Genomic DNA, 25,695 nt, shown 5'->3' with positions numbered 1-25,695 from the left:
GTCTGGACGGAGAGAACTCAGCCTTCATTTTTTACTGACCTAGAACTAAAAAGAATAATCTAATTCATTGATGGCCTTAAATAAAGAAATAAAAAAGAAGACAAAGTGGTTTTTGAAGATTAAAGAAGGAAGGAGTGAATAAAAAGTAATCCCACCTTCTGTTACTTAATAAATATAAATATTCCATCTTCTATCAATAAAAACTTTCAAGTTCACTCTTCTGAACACTGAATAAATGAAAATTGTAACCAAAAGAAAGAACAACTTTATAAACCACAATAATGAATATTGCATCTAATGTTGATGATCTATAGATTCTCTACCTTCAACAACTTCCTTATATGTATGCATATTGTTTAGAGAGACAACATTAAGATTTTGCACTACATTATTCCTCAACAGATAAAAAAGTTTGGGTAATTCCTCCTTCTCCTAAAGAAAAGCCAAAACGTTAATTCAAAATAGGTCCCAAAAGCATCTGATAGGACTTCACAACTGGATCATGCATGTTTTTTCCCCTCACTTCCCTCCTCTTTCACCCTGTTTCCACCCTTACATCATGCTTCAGCTTGGTATAAGTCATAAAACAGTGATTTATTCTGCAGCTATTTGAAATAGATCAAGGACTCTCCCAGGTTCAGGAGGGACTGAGAACCCCGGGTGCCACAAGGCAGCTGCAGGGTCACCACAGTAGGAGCCCTTGCAGGCACAAGGACCTCAACGCCAGTGCTGAGGGCAGGTACCTCTGGATTTGAGCAGCAGAATCCTGTGCTCTGCAAGCTCTGACCTGAGTGGCAGCTGTTAAGCTGGGCTTTAAGGACCACCTTGTTTATTCAGGGAAGCGACCTAGAACTGACACATAAACTCAGATGACTCAAATGCAACCTTATCAATCCCCTCTCCTCCCTTGCAAATTCTGCAGCTATGCCTGCCAGTGGTGCAGCAAATCCCCTTCTCAGCTGTGCTCTGTGAATATCATCAATTCACAGACAGAACCAGCAGGTCAGGTAGCAAATACAGTAGCAGTCCCTAGGCATCAACAGCTGAGGCATCCTTTGGTAAGAAAACTCCCACACCAGGAAGGAGACAGTATGAGCTTGCAAATGGAGCCACTCTGCCACAGCCTATTTATCCTGGAAGTGATTTTCACTCTGCTCAAATGTATGCAGTCCAGACAACTAGCAGTGGGAGTGAAATACCAAGGGTTTCAAGCATCTGTTCCTTAGTTAATCTTGTATGTGGCAAAGGATCTGTTAACAACCTTCTGAGAAAGGGCAAGAACAGGCAGATGAATAAAAGATTTTCACACTCAGTTGAAAGAAAATTCCCTCCTAACCACCCCTTGTGGATATCCCAGCCATCAGGGCAAACCCTTGAACAGCAGGCTAGGATAAAGCAAAGATGACTGGTCCCTCTCCTGCAAAACCTTTGAATATACTTAGAATAGTCTTCCTAGGGTCTGCCCAAGCTAGCTTTTTGTTCACTAGTGACAGACACATCCTGGCTGCACTGGATTGTTTCCATCCTTCTTCTGGCCTCTTAGACATCTGATTCCCTTAGAAGCACTGTTCCTTTAAAAAGACTACAGAAATAATGATTAGCTAATCAGGAATGGGTCTGTCAGCAGGATGAATTGCACAGCTGTGTAGTAATATGTGGAGCCACATTTGGGTGCACATTTATTTTGGTTCAGTTCGGATTAGCTGACATTGATTATGCAGATGGAGAGAAGGGTTGTAAAGGTAGAGACACAAGAGGGTATTCCTCGACAAACCCATTGCTGGTAGGCATGCCAGTAGCTCTACAGCATCACCTATAGTGTAAAAAAAAAGGAAAAAAAAGCTGGCCCCACATGTGAAAGTGCTACTGCTTTGTTTGCAATAATGGATATTTCATACTGATTCCAGAATATGAGTATAAACATCCTTTTATTGTACTTACGGGGTTAACAATTCAGGAAAGTGCTAGGAGCATAAAATATCATAGTTTGATCGATGTAATGGATTTATGTGAACAAGTCTGTTGAAGTTTGTGGAATAGAGACTAGATATACCAAGGCAAATGAAATCCAGGCAGTGCCTTTACAAGGGACCCTTGTGCATTTAGCCATTACTGCTCCTCACATGTTCACCCACAGCCCATTCTTCTTCCCTCCTCCCACTTTGAGTATTGTATGACATCTGAAAAAACCTGAACAAATGAAACTAAGAACAAAGAGGGAAGACGCTTCCCAGTTCGAAGACACTGAGAGCTCAGTTAGTATCTGTGATGACAGTATTGCCACTTTACTTACAGAAGAGAAAGCTGAGCAACTGCAAAAGCCAGATCCCTGGTTCTGGTGTAGGACAGCAGGATTTTACTCTGCTACTAGCACACCTCTCTGGAAGCGTGCTTGTGTATAAGAGGGTAGGGGCAGGAGGTGAGTTGGCACCTGCATCTCAGGTCTAATTGCAGCCTTACACATAAACACACCATTTTTTTCAAGTCAATATTCTTCACTAAACACAACTATTCTTTTTTTATCCATCTCTGTCTCAGTTCCCTGTGCAACCTTTCATGTCCTGTTCTGACCCTCATCTACAAAGCTGTGCTCTGCACAGCACTCACCCATCAGACAGAATCACTGTATCTCCTACTCAAACACCAGAGGAAGCCTTAAGTGTTCTGTGTTTATTTACTTCTTCCTCTGGCAATACACACCCTGATTTAATCTAAAAATAAAGCAAGGTTTGTCAGGCAGCCCAGCTCTGAGCATCACAGGTTTTAAGTGAGATCTGAAAATTCTGTGATACCCAGGAATGTATTATGATAGAATCTTTAAAACAAAATAAACCTGCAAGAACAACCTTAATTATTCAGAAAACGACATTATACAATGACCACCCTTCTTTGTCCTTTCTCCTACTCTCTTTCATGCCTTAAAACCTATCTTGGTTTGCTGACACTAAGTGCAATGCAGCTGAATGTAGGCCTGCATGGGCTTGATCATGTACCTAGCATCGAAAACTGTCTTCTTGGAAGTTTGTCAAGTGCATGGATAGTATGTGAAACCAAAAATCAGTAATTTTATGCTAGAGATACATCTCAAGAAGAAGTACAAACTCAAGCTACACAAACAACTTTAAAAGGACAACGCTGTCATGTTTAGCCTTTTACTGATTACTTAGCGACCTCAGCCTTAAAACTGGCACTATTTGCTGAGTCAGAATCACAGACTAGTTGTATCCTATCCTTCTGCAGCAGTGGAAGGAGGGAAATCGACCAGATTACAATGTTACAGTGTCACCTGCGGAGTCAGCAGATGCCAGTATTATCTGTAACCTGGAAAGCACTTAGGGAAAGTTGGATCTTCCAATAATAAGTATTAATGAAAAAGAGACATTATTTTTAGAGCACCAAGTGCTTTTCCATCTCAAAACGTACTGTTCTATCCCATTTTGTGCAAAGAAGATGGTCCTGCAGTTGACTTCTTTCAAAGGAAACAATACAGCAAATGACCCATCGGGATCCAGCTGATGGGCTTCTGGGTGAATGCACACCTGCCTCATTGGAAGCAGGTCCCAGCAATACACACCATGCAACCTTCTGATGCCAGCTCTTGCATCAGAAAGCTGGCATCTGATGCCAGCTCTTGTAAAAACCTCCATCTTCCCTCCAGCACGACACATTTATTAATTATGACATAAATATGATGTTTCTGATGCAGTCATTGGCAGGTAGGAACTGATGGCAGCTAGTATCAGCTTCCTGCAGTGCTATGCCTCCCTCATCTGAAATCGCTCTCCCACTGTGCTGCATGACTGCTGAACAGGATTCCTCCTCAAAAAGGTCTTCTTCAAGCACTGTTGTTTGAGACAAACCTAAAAATGTACAGAGCAGCTGCAAAACCTCCAAGGATTTCCAAAGCAGTGTTAGACCTCAGGCTCGTGGAACCTTCCTTCTCTTTAAAACAAATCAAAAGGAGGAAAAAAAAAAAAAAAGGAAAAAATAAACAACTGTCAGTACACTGTGGACCTTATAATTAGCTTAACCAGTATATTTCTGCTTCCCCTGAGGTGCATCATAATGTGTATTTAATGAAATCCTCCCTTTCTCTATATCCCTAGCTGTTTCATATGCTATAAATTATGGATGAGCTTCTGTTTGTATATGCAATCTTTATGCTGTAAAATAAAGACCACTAATACAACACTTAAAACACACCAGGGTGCCTTCACTCCATCAATGTTTAAATGGGATACAATATGCCAACTGGTCATTTGCTCTCTGGCTGGCAGTGATGTATGGTGGGCAAACTGGACTGAGAGAGCACAGAAACATCCACCCATTGCTCTGTACTTCTCCTATCCCAACACTGCACAGCCTTTGCTGACTGGTAATGAGAAACAGATGGTGCCATCCATCTCTTTTTATGAAATGAGGAAATAAAATATTCAGCCCTGTTTCACTATTTTTAGCCTGGGCAAGGGATCTCAAAAAAACCTGAGAGGGAAAAAAAGGGAAAAGACAATGTCTATAGCTACTAGCACACCATAGTACTGCAGTTAAGCAGTCAATAGTAGGGGGGGAAGTGGGGAAGTTTATCATATTTAATTAGTTTTTCAAAGCAAGTGGTTTTGGATGAGCATGGAGGTAAGGCAGGGCTTCTAGAGACCATGGGTAGTTTCTGGCTGATATGGATGAGATGCATACAAATAGCTGTGATAAAAAGAGAAATTGCTTGGCAAGTGAAACCACAAGGTGATATCTGGGATTATTACAGCACCCCCTGACACTGTAAGCAAGTAACTTTGGCAATAAAATGCAATGGAATAATAAATATGGGTTTCTAAAGGCCGGTGTTACAGCATGCAATTGCCCTGTGTTATATATTACTAGTTTCATTGTGCTAGCAAAAGCACACGTATTATCTCGTGCACAGAAGACAAATAAAAATATTTCCTCCAAGATAAATCTTCTGTTTTAAATTATGCAATTCTGACTGCCTCAAGATTTGCTATCCTTATCTCCCTTTACCCTGTACGTCTGTCTTTCTGTTAATCATGTTTCTTCTTTCCTTTTATTTAATCTACCCTGCCTCTGCTAATTTGTTAGCCTGGTACCAAAGACATACTCGAACACGGGAAGTTCTAGTTAAATAACCTTTATTGGGAAACAGGTTCACACATGTAACTCTGACACAGTAATAGTGTCCTTGGACAGCTTTGATAGAAAAAAATGAAAACTTGTTTCTCTTCTTCCTTCCCTTGGGATTGTTGTGGCCACTGTCTGTCTACCAAAACCTTGGTTGCAGTAGGAACACCTGTGCTAATAAATCTGTTGCAGCAGACCCCTTGCTAGCTGTGGCGTGTAAAGGTTTTTATCATTACAGGCAGATCTCTGCCCAAACTAAGCCATCACACAGCTCAGTGTTAGGATGTATATACTCAAATCAAGAGCTTGAGTTTTTTTGTCAACCTGATGTCATCAGTTAGGAGCTAAGGAGACTTAACTTATTGTAGTGAAATCCAGGAAGACTTGCTGTTACAGACTTGCACTCAACAGTTCCTGGGAGGCAGTAAGGAGTTTTGCCTGGAATGGGCATAAGGCCTCTCTGCCAGCTTCTGCAGAAGCTAAGATTTGTTTTGAAAAGAAAAAAAAAATTGCAATTCGTTTGGCAGAAAAGATAACTTTCCTGCATGACATACAGAAGAGAATGTGGTTTAGTCCTGCAGATCTACTGACAGATGCATGCTCCCCATTTGTAGCTGAATGAAAACAAAGTGGAATGGAAAGCAAGCTCAGGAGGAGGAAGCTGAGTTGTTTCAGCACTGTTGAGGACAATCAAGAAGGCTGTAAGTGCTCTGCATTTGCTCTGCACAAATTGCCTTTCAGTAGACTTTCCAGCAGGCCCAGATTTTGTGACTTTAATTCTGCTATCTAATAGCCTAACATAACTGCAACTATCTTAGCTATGGGAATGACTGTAGCTATACTTCCTTTACAAAGGTGTCTGCTCATACTAACAAAATTCTCCTTTATTCAAAGCAAAAATAAACACATACACACTTCAAAGGAGAAAAGAACAGAATAACACAACCCTAGCAAAGCAAAAGGCAGAAACTAAATTTATGGGAGAGATGAAATCGCACAGCAGATGGCCAGATTCATTCATGTTCCTTAAAGCACTGTGGGAAGACAATTGGAACAAATGGTGACAAATGTGGCAAAAGACCCTGTACAGAGGTAGAGAGTCCTTATAAAATACTGTACACATCTGGATCTCTAGTACTGACTGATGGCTACAGAGGTTCTGAAGTTGTTCACACCTTAGTGTGACATTTCTGTTTCTCCAGTGTTTTTCACAAAGTCTACTATTACTCAAACCAATGAGCCTCCCTCTGGCAAAAAAATTCAGGACTAAATTGTTACTTCAGAAGAGAATTTCAAAATGTGTTGAGTTCAAGCTTAACTCCCCAAATGCAGAGCAGGCTTCTGGTATAATGACTGAGGATTTGAACAGCATTTTCATCCAAGTCCTGTCCTTAAACTTAAGGAAGAAAACTCATTTGAGTCAGACGCAAAATTAACTCTCTCTTTCCTGGCTTTTATATTCTACAAGCAACTTGCCTAGGAGCGACAGAGCAAAGCACTTAAGTCATGCTCACCCTGACTTCTGATCACTTATTAACAGCAGCACATTACAGGCAGTACCCCTTCATTCTGCAAATAGGTAGAAGACTAGGATGCGAGTCTGTATCTCAGCAATTCTGGCACACAGACAATATTCTGGCATAAATCTGTTCTCACTGGGAGTGTAAGTGAGCAAACTTAGCTGGGAACTAGGACATAGCCCACGTTCAGTTCTGGTGGTTCTGCTTAGTGGGGGAGAGGCAGTTACTGGCACAGCAGCAGGGCACTTGGAGCAGCAGCTTAAACCACAGTGTCAAAATGCACTGGAACTAACTCATCTGTCACTGTCTTTCCTCTCTGATTGTCAAAGTGCTGGTCCAAGCCTACAGCTTATTTTCATTTCTTTTTACTCGCTGCTCTTTTAAAACTTTTACTAATGCAGCTTGTCAGATTTTTTTCAGCTTTATATCAGGAGCTAAAGACATTGTGCTGAGAAGTGGAAGGAGGAAACACTTTAGTGTAAGACATAAATGGTGCTCTGCAGCTGGGTTTACTTTCTTGCTGCTGGTGGTGGCTGTTTTCTGTAAGATGCCTAAGGAGAAAAAGAAACATTACAGAAACCTAACTTTATACAAAAGAAAATATAACACTCAGCAAAGACATACATAAAAGTTAAGTGAGCAGAAAAACTGTTCTGAGGAATAAACACTGAGGCATTGAGTCCTGTTAGCATTCAAATCAAACAGTGAGACTGCTCATATCACAAACTGAGCCCTCCCCAACACACTCACCAGAACAACGCAATGTCTGTGATGTACTTCCATGGCCCATCATGCAACTGAGTGACAGTGTGGCCAGACATAGAATTAATGCTTGTTCTCTGCAAGTCTCTACATACCATTCCAGACAGCAAGTATACGTATCCATGACTGCAACCTTCTGCTTTTGTGCACCAGAAAACATGGATAGTTGCGCTGTGCCACTCACCCACAAGGTGTAGGACCCCCTGCGGCTCCCTGGGAAGGTCAGCATGCTCTGATCCGAGACGGCGACGGATGCCAGGCCGCTGCTCCGCGAGGGCGGCCATTCCAAGTCGGCCTCGGCCTGCTCGGGTTTGCTCTTCTGCTTCTTTATAATCTGCAGGGTAGGGCAAAAACGGGGTGGGAGGGGACAGAAAAGTGCTCCTTGGAAAATACTGTCTGAGCCATATGGAGAAGATTTAGATGAACCCTGTCTCAAGGCAAGCTCCCTAGGAGAAACATGTGACTTTCCCTTTGCTCTTGCTGTAGCTCATGCAAGGATTTCTCAGCTGAAGTACTACTGCTTGCAGGCACATAAGCATCGATACAATATATAATACTGCCTGTAGGAATACCAGAGGTGAATTACATAAACATAGAAACCTGTTGCTACAGTAACACTTCAGCAGCATCTAACTGTCAAGTATTTTCTCAGACAATACTTTTTGCCAAGAAACATAAAATACTAGATATGAGGGGAATTTCAAAGGCTCCCATGACACGCTGACAAATTCTAGTGAAAACAATGAGGTCTAAGGTCTCTAGACACTATTTTTATTCTTGAAAATCTACACCATCTTAAGATAGAGATCGATCATGTCTCCCTACACTGACAGATTACATCCTGCTACACTTCATTTCCACAACTCAAATAAAATAAAATATCTACAGAACATTATACTATGGCGTAAAAGATTTTGTTAGGCAGCTCTTGACAAAAATGGTAGCAATTCAAGCTTGGCTGAGGTAGGCTCTGGACTATGAAAGACCTGATAAACAGAACTGATATTCTAACATCACCATTAAAAAAGAAGACAGATTATTTTCCAGTGAGCTGCTGCTCTTCTGGCTTTTCTTGACAGCCTTATAAACAATATGTTCCTCTTTTGGTGTGTGATCCACACACTGTTAAATGCCACAGCCCATCCAAAGATGCAGCGTCTCGCTTATTTCACATGGAAGGAGACTAACTTAGCAGAGTGGTTACTTTACTGATCACAGGAGCTTAACAATGCGCTGTTCATGCTCATCTTGCCTCACTTACTTGTCCAGACAAACTCAAGGGGTATTTTTTCCCACTAGCCCTCCACTTTCATTCTGCCAACTGTGAGCTTTGCAGGGAGAAGACTGAGCTTTACGTGAAAAGCCACAGAAATCAGACACACCAAGGGTTCTGTGATTTTTTGAGAGTCTCTCTCACAGCATCATTAAGAGAATTCTGTGTTAATGATTGATGTTTTCTTTGAACATGTTGCAGATGCAGGGTTCAATAGAGGGTATGGTCAGAAGTCACACTTCTTTACACTGGCAAACTTCATGTCTTTTCGGAAGTGATATATATGGTCAAGAGCCATACCTCTAGAAAACTTTGTGCCTGTGGGGAAGTGAAATACAGATGTAAAATTCCATCAGGTAAGGGCCTTCCCTTCCAAGAAAGGACATCACAAACCTCAGGGAGTGGCACCTCTCAGCTCTGAGCATGTACGCCATCAGGTTAGGCACTGGATTGATCTTACTCATAAACTGATCTCTATCAGAGATGAAGCCTATACTGCCATAGTCCATTTACTTCACTTTCTACATTGGTGTCATCCTTTTTGTTGTTAGCTGAGTCTGAGCTGCAAAACATTGTGATTTGGCTATTAAACAAGCTAGGGAAAATAAGCATGCCATACCTTCTGCACAATGGTTGTGGCCAGCTCTTCTATGAGGTCCTCCTTGTGCTCCTGCAAGTAACAAGCTTCATTCTGCTTGTCCTGCATGAAAATGGATATCTGTATTTGCTAAAATCACATAAAAAAAGCCTTCCCACAGAAAATGTATAGATTGGGAAATGGGCAATATGCCCTATTGACATTGTGGGAAGAAATTACAGACACTTCAAGGGCATATCACCTTCTGAAATGCAATGTGCATCTTGGATACCAGTTAATAAAACCCATGCCCAACCCTTTAGATATATCATGAGATAGTCACTACTTTTTCATGGTTTTATCTACTTGGTTTGTACCACTACCCATATTAAAAGAAACATGATTCCCTTATGTAAATTAACACATTTTTTTGGAAAGTGTTACCAGGCTGTCACTGTAGGTCTCTGCCTTAGAAATAGCTTCTTCCACTGCTTCCTCGGCAACACGTAGGGCCACAGCAAGGGTATCCATCATGCTGTGTCCTAGATGAAGAATAAGATAAAACCACCATGTTCTTTATATGTTCACATTTTGCATAATGACCTGCAAAATTCAAACTCATATTCTGGACACACATTCAAATCTTATATTGTTCATAAAGAAGTTATTTCCTCAATCCATAATTATGCACAGTGAAATAAAAAACTTCAGACAGAGAAATTTGTTGCAATCTCTAAGTTTCTTCGTTAATGTAAATCTTAGATACAATAAAACATTTAGTATTTTTTATGTTGCTTATTTTAGACTGTAGCAAAATAGTTTGGAGGGAATAATTGAAAGGAATTTTGTAAAGTTCTTATAAGCAGGAACAACAAAATATAAGAAAGAGAATGAAAAAATATATGAGCATAGGAAAAGAAATGGGAAAGAAGTAACAAAAACTGAACATTAAGAAAATCACACTAGAAATGGCATGTAGTAGGTGTAATGCTGAAGAAAGATATCACAGCATGGTAAGCGAAAGACTTCTAGTGTCTTGCTGAATGGTTCAGCCAAAATATTGTTGGATCTGTGGACAAGACTTACCAGCACTCTAAGCTACTTGTCCAGTGATTGAAAGTGTAAGGACTGCTTTTTAATCAAACAAGTTTTTAGCAGCATACCTTCTGTCTGTTGGTAGAATGTAGAGTCACTGCCACAAATGCTTCCTTCATTCTCAAAGCTTCCTTCATACAAACTTTCTTCTGCTAAAAAGAAAGACAGAGTCATGCGTTATTGTAAGAAGTACCCATTAACAACAGAGGCATTATTAGATTAGAATATTCACTCAAGATATGGTGGCATTGCACACACAATGAGGGATAACTGGAAAATTCCTCCTAGCTGCTGCTGTTGGATAAATAATGACTGCAGCAGCTTTTGTACAAAACATGACTGCTTTTATATCAAAGACCTCTCATTCATTTCAAATGGAAAAAACTATTACTACAGTAAAAAAGAGATGAAGATGCTACTAGGCATAAAACTTACATGGTAGAAGCTAAATACTGAGAATCTGCTTTTACTATGACATTTGGGGTAGAAATAGATTCTACATGTTAAAGGGCAATGCTGTATAAACACGGCAAAACCCAGACACCTATACTAGTATTTATCTTCAAAGGGAACAAAAGGTTTATGTAACAGTCACACGGAGAGTAGAAGAAAGTTAGCAATGACATTTAGACTCCAAGGCCTTCCTTAGAAAGGTCTCACCGAGAGCACACATGCCACTGCAACTCATCACTGCATCGCTCACACTTCCATTCAAGCACCCATTCGCTGAGACTATGGTTTAAATAAAAGCAATACATCTTATGAAACTTTGGAAGCATCCGCTGCCACAGTTTTTACCTCCATTGTCCCACTTCTGCCCTAACTGAAACAGATTTGCTTGTCCTTATACATATTTGTTCTCAGTCGTTAAGGAATCTTTTCAAGAAATATGAACTTGATAATGAAAAAGGAAAAAGACTGATAACTGACAATTTAGTGAATAGGTCGCTTCCCCCTAGAAGCTTTTATGTCAATTTTCATAATAAACATCTAAAATTTCCACTCAGGACTAGAAAGTCTACATATCATCCTATGTATTTTCAGGAAAAAACAAAGTAAGGACTATAGAAAAATTACAGTCTCTGTACAAATTTTGAAAGAATTACAATAGTAAATTATCTGCTCCAATAAATCCAGTGAAATGTAAATATTCAGCTAGATGTGTTTTAAGTAATTTGCTGAAGTTGCCAGTATGACACCAAGCTCCACTTCTTCAATCCCATTTTCTATCTCCAATCACTCTTCTTATGGGGTGGGGCATTAGAACAGCATAGTTAGGGGAGAATTATGTCTTCACTTAAAAGGTGATGTCAATACTTTATCAGTATCTTTTACCTATTTACAAACATTGATACAAAAATAAAATGTGCCCAGTTTCAGATCCTTAAGCATGCAAAACTCTAAGTAAGGAAATCTCAATTTTGGCCAACTTAGATACTGAATGGATCTCATGTTAATCAAATTTTGCTTAAAACACCACAGAAACACGCCTATGGTCAAATGTTGAAAGCAAAATTATTTTCTCACTCATTGACTACTCAGAACTGTGATAAATGTTGGGACACAAGCTAGAATACAAACTGCAATTTACTCTATAGACAGTTCTTCTGTATCAGTGACATAATTACGATTAAACATTGTTTGAACTCTTAAATAGCTCTCTAGACACTTCATTCTTTTCTCTTTCCACTGAGATACTTCTTTTGCAAAAAGGAAAACTGCGTTAAAAAAATCTCTCTTGAAATAGTCTCAGAATTTCCATTGTCTCAGCTTGTGTGTTTAAGTAGGTAAGAATAAATCTTACAAGAAATCAAGACAGCTGTTCTTACCTATCGCATCAGGACAAACTCCGCTCTCCAGTCTATGCTTCTTGTACAAGTTCTTCAAGACCTTGGCACTCCCAAAACACTTAAAGCGGCTTTTGACATTATTATAATACCAATCCAGAGACTGGGTCCTTAGGAGCCTAAAACAGAAAGATAAACCACACATTTGGAATGATTCTACAACAAATGAATTTGAAAAAAAAATCTTTTAGACCTCAGATCACAAACCTATTAATTCTTTATTGTTTGTACTTTGCAAGTGTCTGGTATACGAAGGCAAGAAAAAACCCAACAGGTTAAGTGGTAAGTAAATATCTTCTTCACATTACTCAAGGGTTTATTTGGTTTTGGTACTATCAGACAAGGTGATCTCCCCTTTTACATTATAATGCTCACACTACTACCTCTTGTAAAATACAAACAAGCCTTGGAACAGCAAAGAACTTTAAAATAGCCTTCATTTACACAGATTTACAGATAATGTAAGAACACAAGCCCATCAGTGTGCCATAAACCCCCTCCATTTACATAAAAATACATCTCTGCTCTTATTTGTGGAAAACGTTAGAGTAGACAAAGCCTAATCAGAGGACCTCAAAGCAGAAGGAGCTGCAGTTTGGTTTCTCACTTTTCACAGGAAGCATCACTGACAACAATAATTCATCTTAACAGATTTGTCCCCAGAGCTCCGATACTTTATAAAGCCGAGAGATCCGGCAAGCTCTGTACTTTTTCCAGTGTGGCATGTGGCAACTTGCTTCACCTGTTCCTTCAGCAGTGCATGGAGAGAACCTGTGCCATATTCCCAGGCAACAGCCACCTCAGGTGACTGCAGGGTAATCCACCGCAGACCTGTACATTTCCTACTGAGGGTGTCACTGGGGGTGGATCCTAGGGTTCCACCTATAAATTAAAGCTGATTTATTCTTAACAGCAGATTTGTGAGAACAAAAGGCTAATGTCAGTGTTCAGTGTCAATATATGAACTCCTAAAGAAATGATGTTGCCATCAGGAGTGCTGGACCCTAAGCATTTCCAGACTTTAACATATTTAGATGATTTAACTCCACTTTTTAAACCCGGGGCCACGTGTGAAAAACAAAATAGAATGACAGTCTCACTGTCACCTTTAAATTTTCCTTCAGGGACTCTGGACTGTTCTTTGAGAATTGCAAGGCAAGTGACAATGCACAATTTTTGTTTTGTCACCTACTGACAGACTGGCAGTGTAGCTCTTACTCAGCACCATACTTCAGGAGACAGTAAAAAACACACAAACAAACATGCTGAGCCTGGGGGTTCAACTACGTGTTTCCAGTCTGAATCCAGACGTTTTAAGTTTCAGTATACTGATAAAAAGGAACATCCACTTCATGAAAAGCAGAACATCATGATATAGTCCACTTGTCTGTCATCACTGGAAAGTGCTTAGAAGCAAACACTAGCAGTTGGAAATTAAAAATCAATGAAGCCTATCGTATTCAAACTGTGAACCCTTAAAGTTACATTAGCTGCTCTACAGAAGACAACTGAAGAAAAAGCACATAATGGAACAGAAGCCTATTTTTTCTGCATTCTGTCTCAGCAAGTAGATGCAGAAGAGATATTTACAGAGAATGTAAGAATATTAGCCCTTTAATATCTATTTGCACAATAATATCCCAAGCCTAATTATGGATCCCAGGAGGCTGATTAGTTCCAATATTCACCACTATACAAATATCACTAACATGTGACAAGGGCAAAATTCCTTTTGTGTTTTTTTCTGGAAAACGTCCTTACATGTGGTGCACAGATGTACACAAGCACAAGCAATAGGAAGGATGCCTTGGTCTGTCTGTGAAGTACAGGGTTTCTGAATTCCCATAATGCTGCCACCAAGACGTCTGTTAGGATGCCTGTTCAAGACCTGACCCACTGACTGCTGCTTCACTGCTGGCAAAGTGATGAATCTGAATGGAGGAACATTTCTCTCCCAAACCTGTAACTTTTGGCATTTTGAGAACCTGCCTTCTTTGTGGGCAGGAAGGACTTGCTCTCATGTGAACTGCATCAGAATACTATGTCTTCTGCTTGCTGAATTTTACTTACTTTTGTCCACTGAGTTCCTACAGAGTCTGACAGGGTAAGATTTCAGTCAATAGCACAGAGTCACAATCATTATGAAGGATAAAACTGCATGACTGGGTTGGAACTGGCTTAGCAGGAGGTATTGACCAGAAGGGATGCTCTTCTGCCCAGTGAAGGCAGCGTTCTACAAGCTGTCCACAGAAAAGTACTGCAGCACCATCACCACTGGGGGACTCACAGCACTGAGAGTCCTCAAATACATTGTTTTAGGGCTTTGAAGATCCCTACTAACTCCCTCAGCATGTTTACCAAGTAACCTCAGCTACATTACCTCAAAACTCTAAACTTGTCATCTTGGAAGCCAAGTAGACACAGTTCTTAATATTCAGACTGAGTGACAAGACAAAATAAAGAGAGAGTCACCTATCTTTGGACACTCTGTGTGAGTTAAGACAGCCAGTTATGAATGTTGACCTGGCAGCCTGGGAAAACAAAAGATGTGATTCACTGCAAGCTTGCTTCCTCATCTTTTTCCCTGTGTCATCATGTTTTTCTGGGTTTGATAAATACTTTTTGTATAAAAGCAGAAAGCTAACAGAACTGATTTCTTGATGAGGTGAGAATGCTTTGCAACTAAAACAGGTTTTTTATTAGTAATGATAACATATTCCATATGTGGACTTTGGAAGAGTCAAAAGGATAGAGATTATACATCTCAAAGCAACCGTGAACAGAGATGCTTTCCTCTTCATAGTAGTTAATCTGGTGTAAACACAAGGATTTTCTTATTTCTTTTTTTTTTCAGTTTCCTCGTTGCTGTGGGATTAACACTTTGTTTGTAATCTAATCATCTCATGCTTCTCTCCTATGAGCTGGAGAGCTACCAACAACTCCAAATCAATGCTTAGGTCCTGAACATGTTTTATAACAGATTACAATGCCTCCTCTAAAGCTTTTCAGCCTCTTAACTTTCAAGTAAGTTACAATGTCCCTGCTGATTCCTCCCATGGAGAAAGGATTTGGAGAAGAGAGAACTTCTCTTATAGATACTAAAATAAAGGACTCACCCAAAAGAGGAATAAGAGCATTTTCAACTCATTTCAAAATCCTTTAATGTTGCCCTATATTTTAATGCTGTTTTCTGCAAAAGCGGTCCATGAGTCCAGAATAATGAAAGACTCTGACAGTGCTAGCATTAAATTGTTGGAATGAAACTTCCCTTATTAGCTTTAAATGAAAGTGTACAAGTTCTCTCCGTGAAATGGAAGTTCACACTTAAAGGATATTATCTGTCTGCATTTTAAAGAAGCAGGACTGGTTGAAGCTATTTCTCGCTCTTTCTGTGCCACAAAGACTGCTATGTCTTTATTGCTAAATATCTGTAAACACTAAGGACATTATTTATGTTACATAATATTGCCATGGATTTGAGTTACATTTTGATGTGCTTTCGGCAGAGGACAATACTGTGATTTTAAAATTCTGTCCTACTATAAAGTGTGAAAGCCAGGAAGATGCATTTGATTTAACATTAAAACTTGAACAAGTATTCTAAAGCCTCTGTCCTTTTTTTAGTGCCACGATGTGTTTGTCTTAATCAAGCAGCACCATGAGAAGGGATAAACCCAGTAAAATCTTTACAATTGGTCTTTGGTACACTTCTCACCTGAAACACCCAAATAGTAAAGTTCTAGAATTTTCCTGAAGAAAAAAAGTACACTAGCTGAGTTGGGGAGTGGAGACATGAACCATCTCCCTCATTATTAGTGATGACCAGAAGATCATCACATGAAAGACATCACTCACACAGTACTCAAAACACAAGAGGTTCTTTAGTCACTGATTTACTACTTTAATTCTTTCTTCTTCTAAAAAGTTGAGAGGCTTTACTTGGCCTAAAGGCAATATGAAGCTTCTGCAAGAACTTTTCTCTAAAGATAGCATCAATTTAATATTTATGACCTTAATCTGTATTCGTAATACAAGCTGGACTATGAAAAAGTGTTTTATACAACATTTTTCCATTTTTCATTTTCCATGGACTTTGTGAGACGTTTCCCCCCACAAGACAAACTTGTCACTTACTGAGCTGCAGTCTAGTTTTTGTAAGTCAGGAGGTGCTTCCTGAAATCTTACAAATGCTTACATTATTTGTCAGGGTGAACACATAATCACTTGAATTTTCCCTGCTACTGACTTTCACTGGATAATGAAGCCTCCTTTTTCAGCTTTTCACACCTATGTTAACATTTCTTCCATAGTTTTGTGCTGACACTCAGGCCAGTAAACTATTCTAGTCCCTCAATTGCCATCCTGTGCTTCTCCTGCTGTGCCCATGACCTACTGCAACATCCAGCCTCAGGGCAGTCAAGATCAGCATTCAGCAATTGATTCGTTTCACTTAGGAATGGAGCTGCTTTACAATTCTTGGACCTTTTTACTTTTGCAGATGTGACAATTTTTAAAAATTAAGAAAATTTAAAAGGCCAATCAAAACCATCTCTGAAACATGGGACTATGCACAGGTCAGAACTGCTGCTCTGGGGGGGAGGCTCTGAACTTAAGAGGAGAGAGGCACATCACAAACTTAAGAAAAATTAGGAATGCAAATTGTCAGTGGAAAAGCAACATCGGTGTTTAGCTTTCACTCTTTGAAAGCACTTCCTAGGCTCCTTGAACTGCCTAGAGGCTCAGCCAGGAGTGAAGTGATGGAGGGGGTGGGAGCCAGGAGAAGACTGACTACTGAGCTCTGTCAGAGCTGGGCACCGGTGGGAAGGACTCCCCCAGAGCAGAACTGCTTAGCCAAATGCTGGGCTGGAGACAGAGCCAGGCTGCAGTTAAACATTCTTACCTTTAACCCTGATGCTTCCTCACAGATGGGTGAATAGTGCTGCGGGACTGACGCCCTGGAAGCCTTGGCCCCTCCTGGGGAGCTGCACATCCATCTCCCTCAGGCTGCATTAGTGCCATGTTTTGAATCAGTGCTTGGGAAACTCAAGCTAATACAGACTAAGCTGTGACAGGCATGCTGCCTGTCACAGCCCCCCTAACACGGGCTCTCTGCCGGCACTGACTTACATGCAATATGATGCTCAAGGCCTTTGTTTCCATTTCCCAGCACAAAGTGGCCTCAACCTGGTGCCCAGAGAAACAATTAAGATTTAACCTGTCACTTCTTATTTATTACTTTTGGGGTAAAAGTTCTTCAAACTCAACATCCTGAACTGTTATTTTTCTGCCAATAGCATATTTGCTTTTTCTTTTGGGCTGATGTTTTAGAGCTTGTAATGTACTGCTCATTATAAACTGTTGAATTAAAGGTTTTCAGTTTCTTTCCATTTCAGTGAAATCAAACCTACTTCCAAGTTCACCTTCATCCCCTTCAGGATGAATCATTATAGCACAAAACCACTACACACAGGAATATCCTGCCAATGCTCAGTTCTCTGAAAATCAGACTTAAAAAACCCCATATACATTGAGAAAGTTCAGCACCCTGAAGCCCTGAACAGGAACTCTGGCCAAGCTCATGTCATTTCAAGAGGGGGCTTCCCTAACTGTTTCGCATCTATTCCCTGTCTATGAAAAGCAGTTGTTCAAAAACGAACAACAGCTCCTAATCATTTATCCCAGCAGATGATTGCCAACTCGTTGTGACACTTCCTTCCCAAGCTTTAAGTTTAAATCCAATTTATTTTCCTCTTGATGGCATTCTACAGGTCACCTATCTCTCAAGAAGTGCTGTTCCAGAAAATTTCTTCCTCCAATTATCCACAGCAGAGGGCTGCGACGGATTACACTGTGACAGGTCAAAGCACAGCACACTGACCCACGCAGGTGTGTCCCAGGAAAGGCCACAGCAGGGCACAGTGAATACACTGCTCTGCAGTCAGCAAAATCCAGTAACATCAGAGGGGAGACTGTCTCGAGTCAAAGCATCTACCCCAGAAAGAAAACTGTCTACTCCACTGAAAACATCATGTTTCTTTCTCCCAAGTGGAACAAAACAACTGTCCATGTCCCTCCCAGTGAAATCATGACTTTCCTGTGCCAGCAGAAATGAACTTGGCCCAGTAACTGCACTGAAGGCAACAGTAGATTAATTGTTCAGAGAGCTCAACCAACAGGATGGTACTACATAGGGCACTTCCAAAAAACCACATCCTCCTAACCATTCACTGAGAAGTTCACTGCTCCAGTTTGGATTTTTAAATTTCAGCATGGAGCAACATACAAGAAATGACAAATTAAGGTTAGCAGAGAGGAAACAAAGATTTGTTTGTTTACAAAAGATAGCAGTATGTGCAACCCTCAAATTTGCTTACTGTCTCCTTTACCTTCAAAATCAGAAGTCAAGAAGTTGGATCAGGGAAACAAAGTAGGTTTTACATAGAAAACCTATATATTCTTCATGAATGGAAAAAAGACCAAAACTTGTAACAAGTTCACCTAATCCTGGTTATTCAGAGTAGTACCAAAATCTTTACCACCCTGGCCCTTTAAACCAAGTCTCAGTGCCTTTCCAAAGGGACATGACAAGGATTGCTCACAGCAGCATGTGCAAAAGTGCAGGAATCACTGTGTTATGAAGCAGGCCACAGGAAGTGATTACTGGTTCATAAAAATAAGATAATGAGCCATACTAGGTCTAATAAAAGGCTCACCTAGCCTCATACTCTGTCTGGCCACTGGAAATGACATGGAAGAGATGACAGGAAAGCTCCAAGTGAACAGATACTCTGTCTTCAGCACACTCAGCACTTGTCAGTTGACATTACACCAAACCAGTCTCAAAAGACACATAGGGATGGACTTACATTCCATAAATTTGGCTATACTTTATCTCAATCTAGGCATAGTTCTGGCCCACTCAAAGCTCTCTGACAATCAGAGTCTGCAGCTACTTGCCATATAGAGATGCTTCACTTTTCTTCACTTTAGGATCTATGTTTTAATTCTCTAGATGCCCCATGCATGCCCTGACATGAGATGCTGCAACAAAGCTCTGTAACACCAGCATGCAAAACTCGGAAAAAAGCTTTAGTGAAAATACAGGCATTGTAGAAAGGCTGAGGAAAACTAGCAAGTAACGTGCTGGTTTCAAAATGAGTTAAAGTTTGTGTAGAGTCACATTTTCCTCTACCAGATAATATTTCAAAAGTCACTAAAAAAGGAGAAATATCTTAAATATATGGTATGCAAAATTCACTAAAAACCCTTTCTCCATTCACAGACATTTCTCTGTGCCATATGTTTTTGACTCATATGCCCAGTGGTAGACTGATCTAATCTAATCTATGTTAAAATAAACCATGAGATTGCTGATCCTTAAACACATAATTGAATTATTGGACAGTAATCAGTATGTAAAAATCTGGAGTCAAGCATGTGCCTCTAACAGCCTTTTTGAAAAGTAGACTGGAGAAGATACAGTGCCCCTCTTTTAAGAAAATCACAGACTTAGCCCACGTTTTATTAAATAAAAGAAAAAAAAAGAAAGATTAATTGCAATTTGTAATCTCTGTGCTAGTCTTTCTTTCCTCCAGTAAGAAAACAGACACAAGAGTAGAACACATCAGCCTTTAACTGAGCTATTTTGCCCTGTACTTTCCCTGTGAGACTGTATGTCAGGACCCCCTGACTCACAAATAAATGTGTATTTGACAGATCAACATGACCTGCTGCTCCCAGAAAGAGTGTTTTGTTTTAGGGTAACCCAAGTGAAATATGGATTTTGCAGCAGTTATTAAAGTCAATTTTTAAAAAGAAGAGGGTTTTCAAACCCAGTGCTTCATTGTAATTTAGCTGACTATAAACTCCAGGGGTGACAGCATGATTGTGGAGAGTTAACAGCAGTTAAAGCAGTGACCGAAGAAGGGGCAGGACCTCTCTTCAGGCATCTACTAGCAGTAAAAGATGTAAGAGGCCACATCCAATACAGCTCCTGACATTATCTCAGCATGAGCTAATAAAATTTTGCCATAACAACATGCTTAGAAGGATGTTTGCCATGTCTTACAGTCATTAGTGAATATTCTTTCTCCATTTTTGCTTTGTAAAGTGAGCCTCATTTAACTGATGCTTATTTATTCAGAGTTGACTTGTGAACCATAAAGTTCAAAAGGCTGCATTGCAGGGGAGCTTGCAGAGAGCTTGCAGTACAAGTTACTGCTGCTTTCAAGATACCATGGCAGAGCCCTATGCCATAAAAGAAATGGGATCACGTTGGTGTTCCCCTTGCCCCCAAACATTATGAGCTATACCTCTATCATTCCCAGCAGATATACAGGCAGCCTGTTCTTAATGACTGCTGAAGCTGCAGAGCTCCCCAGCCACGCACCAATGTTTTCCTATCTTAATGTTGAAAGGTTTTCCTAACATTTAAGCTGAACCTTCCTTGTTTCTATTTAAACAAGACAGTTTAAGATGTTTGCTCTTTTCGTTTTTCCTTTTTTTTAAAAAGGCTAACAAATCCCAGATCATCCCAGATCGTGTTTTCTAGTCATCTAATCATTCCCACTGTTTTTTCCCTAGGATGAGTAAGAAAATATCTAAGTGGTCTATATGGTTCTGTAAGCACAGACCCAGAATGGATAAGCTGAGGCTGAACCAGCACTCTTTCATGAAAGCCAAATGTAACTGTGGGGATGTGACTTAGCACAGCGCAGTCCCTGTGGATGACATTCTGCACTGAGAGCACCAGACATGCCACACTGATCCTGAATCTGGGCTATACAATGCTGTGAGTCACACATCCCTCAAAGTCTTGCTGACACTTGCACCATAGAAACTGCCAACTCTAGAAAGAACAAGCCGGTCAAACTAAGTGTAGGCTATTTTCATTCCACCTTTTCTTTAAACTGACAATTACATGGATGCCACTTTCATAAATGAGGTTAAAAGTGTCTCTCACTGGCACTCAGATGTTACACCTTGTTATTGATCAGCAAATAGCTCTGCCACATCAGAGAACCATGAAGCCTGTCATTCACAAGGAGCCTTATGGTCATATCCATAACACTACCAACTCCACCCGCACAAAAAGCCCAGTTCTATTCATTTGACTCTTGCTTTCACGTCTGGATTGGTGTGCAACAAGCCCCAGATGTTACTGCAGCTATTGCAGATCATTCAGTGGCCAAAATTGGTCTGTAGTCCTCATCACCACAGGTGTAAATGGAAGGAGAGAACTTGCCCCCTTCTTTTCTCAGCCCTTCTACATTTTTCATTCAGTGCCTGGAAATTCCTTCCTCACCACACTGCCAAGTATTTCCCTCTTAAGCCTTTCATTACAATGCAGATCTTTACACAGCTCATTAATACTACCTGTCAACCCAGATGAAAATTAAGTAAGTAACCACTGGATTTTGAAACTGAATGGAAACAAGTCCAAATCCCTCTGTAAAAGCTGGAAGGTGTGGATACTGCAGAAATGAAACATTCCATGTGTTCGCTTCAAAGTGCTTTTTGTGAGGATACATTCCTGACATTTGTATATGATCCAAGGAATTTATTTCATGACGCAAAAATCATAAAAATAAAAAATATTAGCTCTGAAACAAATCTTTCCCCTCTAAGTAATTTCCTCCAGAAATTTCATGTAAATTTTTCCTTTTTTCCCCCCATCTTAATTTGCAATAAAATGCCTTTTCAATATCCCAGTATTTTTCAAAGGAAAGAAATTTTATGTCCTGGCCATCTGGTACCAGATACTTTTCTAGGCAAATCATAAGAATTATCAATACTTCACCATTAGTAAATTTATGACACTCCCATGCACACAACATGCTGAAGCAAAACGCAAATAAACATGAATCAAAACAAGTTATTACAGCTACACTGAACACACATTTATTGGCTGTCCCTGTCATATTTATTTCTACTTGCTACAATGCATCAGTGAAATTTTTACTTCAGATTTCTGAAAGAAGGCACACAAAAAGAACAAAAATCCACACTGACAGTACCTCAAAATGAACGCATCCTGCTGCTTTTCTTAAGAAACAACAGCACCAGATACTCATAAATTCTCAATTGGAGAGACATTCATTTCCTGCTGTGCTATTACTACAAATTTATCCTTTGCACCTACCCACTGAAGTGAAGGGAAATTCATACGGAAACCTTATGTAAATAAACTTTCAAATGCAGAGAGAAACATCAAAACACCCTCGGGAGCATTTGCTCATTGAACTTTGTGTTCATGTTGCTGAAACAAAAGTTATTTACAGTCAAAATGCAACCGAATATAAATGGCTACGAATAAATGCACCATTCACCCACATGAGAAATGTTTTCCATAACCACAGCAGTTACCAAGTGAAACTATACAGAGCATAAAGGCACTTTAATTAGTTACTCAAATTACCTAAACGAAGGCTTTTCTTTCTGTAAACTTCATTTTTAATCCACAGATTCTTGAAAAACAGCCGAACAACTACAAAAGTAAGGTCGATGAAGCACAAAAATTTTCACAAAAGAGATACAAACTCTGCTCCATCAGAAAAAAATACCAGAGGATAAACCATGCAAATTAATTCTGTAATCCTGATTAGAAGGGCTTTTAATATAGAGCTCAAGAACACCAAAAAGACAACAATCCTCTGCTTGAAGGTCTGTTTCTGTTCTTATATTTGGAGAAAGCTGTGAACAAACAGCTGTGAAATGCCAGCAAAGATGAGAAGATTCACCACCACGCAAAACCAAAGAGAAAGCTGGGCTCATTGCAAGATTATTTAAGAAAGAAAGAAGGAAAAAAGGTGAAAAATAATTTAAAAAATACTTTGCTGGGGAGCAAAGAGATGCAATTTCAGTTCCAATCTCTTGTACTGGTTACCTCACCCCACAAGCCCAACTTCTGCTGGAGTAGGCTGCACTGCTTTTTTCCAGGAGCTGTGCACACAGTGACTCCACCACCCCTTTGTGAGATGACATACTTGTCACTTTGCAACTCCACAAGCCACAGAACAGCTTAAGGAACACACTGCTGTGTTATCCAGCAGGAGCATGGCACCTCCAAATCCTCCCATGCAGGTCCCTAGCTGGGAGGTGTAAGGAAAGTATTTCCTTGCTACCCACCCACCCATTGTGGCAGGAGGAAGAATTAGATGGAGTGAGGTTGCACTCCCCGGAGAGCAAACTACCTGGACAGGGTTCAGATGTTTATCCAGCAGTTCAAGCAATGAGATTTCCTTGAATTACAGTGAAAAATGGGCTAGAAGTAGAATAGTTGGGGAGCCCCAGAAGGTGGGCTCAGTCAACCACTGCACCTCAGCAGCTCTTCCCAAATGGACCAAGGGCAACCCATCAGAGGGTATCTGATGCTGTGCAAAGGTATTCTACTGCTGTGTGCAAGTGAGCATCCCGTGTGTGCCTCCTAAGTTACTTACCATTTCTGCTTTTCTGTATGTTGTGCTACTGATGCATGAAGCTCACTGATTAAGCCTTGAAAGCACACAGGGCACGATTATTGGTTTTTTTTTCTTTTTTAATAGTTTGTTATTTCAAACCATCTCCATAGTCACTGCATTTTAAATGGTGAGGTTTTCTGGGTTGCACAGAAAATATTTTTAGTTAGAAGCTTTATTGTGCAAGCTGTCTAGCAGTCTGACAAAAGCCAAATTCCAGCTTACGGCTGAAAACCGTAGGAAAAATTCCAAAGCCTTTATAAATTATACAAATGAGACTTTAATCCCAGCTGGCCTCACTAACAGGGGCTCTACATCTGGGCACACATACAAATGTACTTTTCATATGGATTTTCGGTTATTTGAATAATGAAAAATGAAAAAAAACCAAACCAAACCCAAATCTCTGTTTTTACAAATGCTTGTATCAAAGTAATAAAAAACAAAACACAGATTAGCCAGACTGTCAGAGAAATACAGCTGTTTCTCAGAACTGGTCCTGCCTCTGGGTAAAATTGATCTGCTGTCCAGAGGATTCACTTCTCTAACAGCAGAAATCTTCAAAGCCATACATACAATTCTCCTGCCTTCTCCAAGGCAAGCCTCTCATCTGCAGAAGGCAGGGGGTATCCTCATAGGACCACCCAGCTGTGATAAGACGCATGTGTGCATATCATCAGCAAGTTTGATCAACCAAGAAAAATGGGAGGAACTAGAAGAATCAGTGTATGAACAGGAGGGATGGAAACAGGAGGAGCTGCACAGCTACCCTGGTCATGCACACGTTGATGCCAGCGTGCAGTGTGCCTTTGAGTCCCTTGATGCTGGCCCTCAGCTGCTGGCAGTGCGTGGAGCGCAAACATCAAAGCCCTCCTCTGCTATGTCCACAAGGCTCAGCTGAGAAGAGCCCCTGCTTCACTGACCAAAGAAATGCATACCGAGGGTTTCTGAGTTCCCATTAAGCTGAAATGAATATCTGGTAGATAAAGGATTTATGTTACTTGGCCTAGATGTCTCTTTCTGCTTTAACTGCACAAGGTATCACTACCATAGCTTTTGATGTTTGATTAAGGTAAACCCACAGAGGCAATTTTGAAGAATAAGGAAACTAAGTTCCTTCTAACGTTTTTCCAAACATGTCGCTTAAGCCCATAGTGAATAAAAGGATTTAATGCAGACTTGCTGCATACAGACACTCTTGTACTTTCACCTGGCAGTGGCAGAGGAAGGTCCCACTGCAGTAACAGGAGGTATTTTTACTTGGGCATCCCTCCTGTGTGTGGTGACCACAGGGAGAGATGGGGCCACGAGAAGCCATTTGTCATTTCTGAGACATCGTTTACTCTCACCTCTCTTCAAAGGAGCCAGAATTTAGGTCATTTCTCAAGCAGAACTCCTCTCATAGAGAAGAGAAACTTGACAGCAGTTTTTGGGGAAGCAATCCTAACTACTAGGATCACCCACTGAGCAGGCTGGTTGTACTCTGAACTACCAGCTGCTACTATGGCTCATGATGCAGGCTGCCAAATGGCTGCTGAGCCCTGGTGGGTTGGAGACAGAGGGGGGTGCATGTCTGTCTATCCTCTGCAGCTAGGGCAGATGTCTTAAAAACATTGAAATCTTCCTTCTCTCTGCACATATGCAGTACTTTTGTGAGTTACTGTAGGTAACTGTCATGCTGCTCCTGCCCCTGGTCATTCTTTTTTTCTCCATTCTTATTCCTTTTCTTAGGACAATGTGAAGGCAGGATAAATTATTTGCTTGCATTACTGAAGACAAATTTGCAGAGTACTAGGGCAGGCAGGCAGAAGGCAATACATTAAGAATGTTCCCTGTGTATGTGCTGGTTCATTAATGCACTGACCTTCTTTTAGGAGGTCAGACTACAAGAACTCACCAGTCTGGCAGAACCAGGGATATGTAATGTCCAGTATACATAATGCTTAAATTTTACCTCACAGCCAGTGCAATTCTGCTTTTGCCCTGTTACAAAGACAGTGCAGGTGTGCTAAAGTAATTTCCATTACAAAAA

General features: G+C 40.4%; 1 protein-coding gene across 9 annotated transcripts in view; it reads right to left on the bottom strand.

Annotated features, from left to right (window-relative positions):
* Window positions 1–25,695, bottom strand: part of MYRIP (myosin VIIA and Rab interacting protein) — a 208,528-nt gene that overhangs the window by 41,793 nt on the left and 141,040 nt on the right. For 6 of the 9 annotated variants that reach the window (XM_069007502.1, XM_069007505.1, XM_069007504.1 and 3 more), the window contains 5 exons: window positions 12,190–12,326; window positions 10,429–10,512; window positions 9,710–9,807; window positions 9,308–9,388; window positions 7,600–7,749 (listed from right to left, as the gene is read on the bottom strand). In XM_069007502.1, coding sequence (XP_068863603.1) covers window positions 7,600–7,749; window positions 9,308–9,388; window positions 9,710–9,807; window positions 10,429–10,512; window positions 12,190–12,326 — 550 coding nt within the window. The remainder of the gene's footprint in view (window positions 1–7,599; window positions 7,750–9,307; window positions 9,389–9,709; window positions 9,808–10,428; window positions 10,513–12,189; window positions 12,327–25,695) is intronic. The other 3 variants (XM_069007503.1, XM_069007508.1, XM_069007509.1) reach the window with 1 other exon arrangement.

This window comes from Aphelocoma coerulescens, chromosome 2 (genome assembly GCF_041296385.1).
Source record: "Aphelocoma coerulescens isolate FSJ_1873_10779 chromosome 2, UR_Acoe_1.0, whole genome shotgun sequence".
In the NCBI taxonomy this organism is placed as follows: domain Eukaryota; kingdom Metazoa; phylum Chordata; class Aves; order Passeriformes; family Corvidae; genus Aphelocoma; species Aphelocoma coerulescens.
This window is presented reverse-complemented; position numbering and strand designations above follow the sequence as displayed.